A 5,266-nucleotide genomic window follows, 5' to 3' on the forward strand; every position below is an offset into this window, starting at 1 on the left:
AGGAAGAAAACAAATCTTAGGACATCACGCAGGATTCTACACATGCAATTTGAGAAAAGAGCAATAAGACTATTGCGACCCTGAAGACTGCTGAGATGAAGAAGAAGCTGGTTACGCATTCTGTGCTGGAACATGGTCAGAGATGTCAAAGTTCTGGGACTGTTTAGGCCTCCACTGGCTCCTTCCCCTCACAACCTCAGCCCCGTTCTCAAGACGCAGCAAATGATCACATTCGACGCCACCAGCATTTGGTGATTGATCATGTACACCATTACAGACTGCAGTCAGGGATTCAATCACATTGTCCCTCCCACATTCCCTCCTGTACTCTAGAGTCAGGCTATACAGCTCCTTACTCTCCAAAATTAAGTTTGGGGAACTCTGCAACACCAATTACATCATCTTTCAATACAATTGCCAAATACAACTTCAAGATGAAACTTCTGAGGAAGTTCTCTGGGACTGCATGATATTTCCTAACATTTTAAAAGCCAGAGGAAAGAAATGATTGCAAGTCTCCATGAACCATGGATTGAGATCGCATGCATGACTCATGGATTCAATTTTGTACAAATGTAAATGGTGATACCCAACCACCTCTAGAACAGAATATGTAGGATCTAATCTTCAAATAATAATAGGGGACATGCAGCCGAAAAATTGCCATATAGTATGAAATATCAATAATGTATTCTGATGGTACATATTTCCAAAACCAAGGGGAAATTGCATCCGAGACAGTTTCTGAAAATTGGAGTTCATATCACAGGATCACTGGTATCTACCAACTCATCTAGTCACAAGTTTTTCAAGCAAAACAACAAATGACCAGAAATATGACCATCATGACTCTTTATAATTGAAGAAAATAAATAGATTAACCATAAGTGACAAAATGCATTCAAAACCCAAAGAGAAAAAGAAACTTATTCGCAAAAAAGGATCTACCTCAAGAATCCACCCAATGTACTTCACATTGTTCACATGCTGATTGACATCCAAATCATTCCACCGAGGCTGCAGATTTTGAGGGATTTAGTTAATTACATCACAATTATAAAGTAAGACCAAAATATGCTAGAAGAAAAAATATAGCATTTAGGTTAAATCTTAGACATACAGTTAAACCGCTTCGAACATAGTCTGCTGTGCTGTCGTCAAGCTTTGGCAGCTTCCTGCCATCCTCCTCCAGAATAGGAGCACAATCCACGAAATAAGGCCCTATTTCCCCTCTAACCTCCTCTGGCATTTTAGATAATTTCCGCGTGTGTTTATTCATCATCACCCACACACTATCGGCAAACACAAGAACAATCAAAACCAGAAGAATTCCACTCAGCTAAGGCTAAGATAATTCCCATAAAACATAAATGAAATCACTGAGCACAAGAAGTCATTTAAGTTTCTTGTCATCACTTTCTGACCTGGTAGCTCGAGTGAGAGTTTCACCCGTCTTGCAGTCGCGGAGAAGCCAATCACGGCGCATGCCATTCTTCCCAGATTTGTCGACCCAAGTATCCACTTGAACAACATCACCCCTGCCAAGTCAAAATGCAAAACCATTCTTATTCCTCAATATCTCAATCATGAGTCTCACATCAACAAATTCCCTTGAATTCTACCACAAGGATCTAATGGACATGCAAAAAGGCAGTCAACAAAAAAGCCAATAATTACCATAAGAAAAATATGAATACCAAATTACTTACACAATTTGAACACCTAAAATCTATATTAATAAGACAGAATAAACTTTTATATCTTTCCAGAGATAATGCCAACATATTTGCCCACATTTGATAGAATTCAAGCTAAATTCCAAAGCTTCAAAGAAAATAGCCACAAAAACAGTCTAAATTTCATCAGTGAGGAAAATGATGAGCTAGTTTCCTACCATAGTCCAAAATTGACACAAATTCAAGAGGTTTAAACGCAAAAACATGGTCCTAAGAATAGAAGAGCCATATTTTCCTTAGTTTAGAACTCCCAGATTATTAAAAATGCAATGGGTTAAGATACTGTAATCCACTGCTCATTTCTGCCCCAATTAGCTCAACCGACTGATGCGTATACTTTTAATTCACATAGAATAAATTCAGCACAAAAAACTTGGAATCAGAAAAGGAAGAAAATTTAAAAAGGCAAACAGAGAAGATCTTAAACATCCAAAAGGTAAACAAAACATTAATTTACCCAGAAACCAAAATATCTTCAATTTCAGTTGCAAAAGGCCAGTCCTCAAAGTCTTATATGAATGAACATGCAAAACATAGTCTGTAGGCTAAAATATATGAGGTCCTACAACTACTAACCCATCCCCTGTCTGCATCCTTACACTAAGGTTGGCACATATTCATGTGAAAGAGAATAAGACCACTATCTCAGGTTTATTTGAAGCAAAACATTTTCTAGTAACAAAGACACTGAAATTACATTTTGAATGGATGGGTATCCATATCTTCTTTGGCACATACTTCAGAGAGCCAAGAAAGCTTCATAACTCTCAAAACATATTCAGCAACATGCTACTAGGAAAAAAAAGAAGCAAGGAACCCTTTTAATCATGCATAGAGTGACATCTCCAAGTCAGGGTTAAAATAGAACGGATTATGCTACTAGTTACAAATATAATCAAGTACAAAAACACAATGCTGTCAAAAGCATACATAAAAAAGCTAAAGACACAAGAACAGGTGAGAAGAGTCCTCATTAGCCATTAAAGCATATCTTCAAAGAACCAAAAAATATCAAAGATCCATGTATAGGAAGTTTTCTTACCAGGACGGATAGCGATCCACGAGAACCTGCATCTTAGTGACCACCCATATCAGGTTCCTTCTACTCATTTCTGGTGTTGAACCAAAACCATCACCTAAAAGCCCCGCACTCCTAACATGGTTCAGTGCCGTTTCCTGCAAAATCCGAAGCCCATGAGACGATAAACGTCCATGAGAGTAGACTAAGGTTAATGAAGGTCTGAAAAAATCATTTATGAGAATACACAAAGGATAACGAACACAAGCTCCCACCTGTAAATGATTCATCAATGTCTCTATAGAAGCTGTCTGATCAGCACCTATCTCATATGATCTAATTGAGAAATTCTGACTGAAAACAAGCCCATCCTGCACGATCCTCCCCAGACCAAAAGGGTCAACAAGCATGTCAGGCCGCCTAGGCTTCCAATCGAGAAGCGTCCATTGCTTCTCAGCCGCCAAGAAGATTGTCGTGATTGCAGCAAGAAGCACACTCCAATCGGGCAATTGATTGATGAAAGTCTTTGGGGAACGCGATGATGTCTCATCTTCATTCTTCAGAATTCCTGTAGGTGCAGTCAGACTGACCGAGGTACCATTGATCTTAGGAGGAGCTTGGGCATTCGCCTTAACTTGCAACCCACCAGAAGAAGAAGCAGTTTTGGACTTGATTCCGCGAGTATCCAAGTTGTCTGATCCCCCTCCAAGCATCATTGATGTCTTCCCCGAAGACCCCTGGGCAACAGGGAAGAATGCTGACGCGGCGGCTGTGGCAACCATGATGAAAAGAATGGCACCGTCCGACGAGATAAAAAAATATATATTCCACAGATCACAACAATTCCACTAATATCCTAGATTCCGGCACCCAAAACGTCGAGGGAAGTCGAAAACACTAGAACTTTCACCATAACACACCAGATTCCGCCATGCCCGTCTGCAAACAATGTACGAACTATTGTAAGCACAGTCGCTGAAAGAGCCACAAACTCTTGATTCCTAATCCTTCTAACGAACACGGAAACAAAAGTTTAAAAAAAAAAAAAAAAAAAAAAAAAAAACTAGACAGTTTACAATTTCTATAATTTGATTCCGTAAGAAGTCAGTCAAGAGAAAAAAAATGTTAAATCTTCACTCCAATAGCCAAAAATGTAAATAATAATAAAAAAAAAAGTTGGAAGATGTTTCTGGAATGCCTAAAAATACAATATTTAACAAGAGAAGTAGAAATGAAGAAATTTTTAATGTACATTCAACAGAAAATTCCGAACAACAGAGAGAAGAAGGGGGAAGAAAAGAGTTCAGCAAGGCCGAATGCGGCAGATCTCCAAGCCTGTAGAAATTCTTCCGAAGAAATGCCACAAAAATTTTCAAAAGAATAGAATTCTCCAAATACGAAACAATTACACCATCAGATCTAGACTCAAATCCAGAAAATGAAACAAGGGAAGAACAGAAACGAGAAAGCAAATAACCTTTCGATCCACTGCCCAAGCAAAAAATCAAAAAAAATAAATAAATAAATAAAAATAATCCAGATCTTCTCTCCATTCAACTTCCTAGATAAATACAAATCAAACGCTGAGAATCCAAAAAAAAAAAGATATTAAGATTGTAAAAATAAGAACAAAAACGAAAGCGAGTATAGTACCTTAATCAGAAGAGTAGAAATAAGCAACTCATCAACATTAACTTCCACTCTTCCTTTTACTTTTGCAGTAGCGACTGTAACCCTTTCCTTTTTAGGGTTTTGGATTCTTTCTGTAGCTCTTCTCCGCTTTCCACTTCTCTGGTTTTTGCAGGATTTTCGATTACTCTGTTACAGCAAAACTAAGAAAGAAATAGAAAAAATATATAATCCACAGAGAACGAGAAAGTTAGTGAGAGAGAAGAGAGAGAAGGAGATGTTGGGGCAGCTGCTTCTTGGGTGACGAAGGATTGGCTGTCCAACACTAGCACTTTATACGGAAAATACTGGCCACCTGGCTTTTAAAGAGAGTTTTTTATTTTTTTCCATATTGAAGTTACCAAAATACCCCTCAAAATTAATGTTAGTCTTAAGGAATGTCCTGAGTTTTATTATTAATAGTTTAATACGTTACAGTTGTATAGAGAACGTGTGAAGAACTATATCAGTTTTTATGAAAGTACAAAAGTAGCCTTCACACGTCAGCTTTACGCGTGATAGAGAACTGTCACTATCATGAGAACTGGATAATGCAGTAAAGGGCAAAAGATGGAATAAATTTGATTATTCTAGAAAGGAAAATTACATTTTCAACCAAATACGAATGAGATAATTGGTCAAAATAAATTGTTTTGACTAACCGTTCAAATCAGGACACCTTTTTCCAACTAAATAGGATCGCTTGAATCTTATTTTGTAATGCAATTTAAAAAGATTGTGTTTGGTATGTATTTTTGGAATAGATTCAGTATTTAGAATATATTTTATATACATTAAAAGTTTTTAATGTGTTATTACGTGCTTAGGTATCGCTAGCTATCTA

At 37.4% G+C, this 5,266-nt stretch overlaps 1 protein-coding gene across 1 annotated transcript; it reads right to left on the reverse strand.

Moving 5' to 3' along the window:
* Window positions 1–13: 13 nt before the first annotated feature.
* LOC122075561 (palmitoyl-acyl carrier protein thioesterase, chloroplastic-like) lies at window positions 14–4,699 on the reverse strand. The gene is made up of 7 exons (XM_042640629.1): window positions 4,408–4,699; window positions 3,030–3,693; window positions 2,779–2,912; window positions 1,425–1,538; window positions 1,121–1,292; window positions 949–1,017; window positions 14–381 (listed from the first exon to the last, which is right to left on the reverse strand). The coding sequence occupies exons 2-7, from the start codon at window positions 3,534–3,536 to the stop codon at window positions 112–114; spliced, it is 1,266 nt and encodes a 421-aa protein (XP_042496563.1). The 5' UTR covers window positions 3,537–3,693; window positions 4,408–4,699; the 3' UTR covers window positions 14–111.
* Window positions 4,700–5,266: the final 567 nt, after the last annotated feature.

Source organism: Macadamia integrifolia, chromosome 4 (assembly GCF_013358625.1).
Source record: "Macadamia integrifolia cultivar HAES 741 chromosome 4, SCU_Mint_v3, whole genome shotgun sequence".
Taxonomy (NCBI): domain Eukaryota; kingdom Viridiplantae; phylum Streptophyta; class Magnoliopsida; order Proteales; family Proteaceae; genus Macadamia; species Macadamia integrifolia.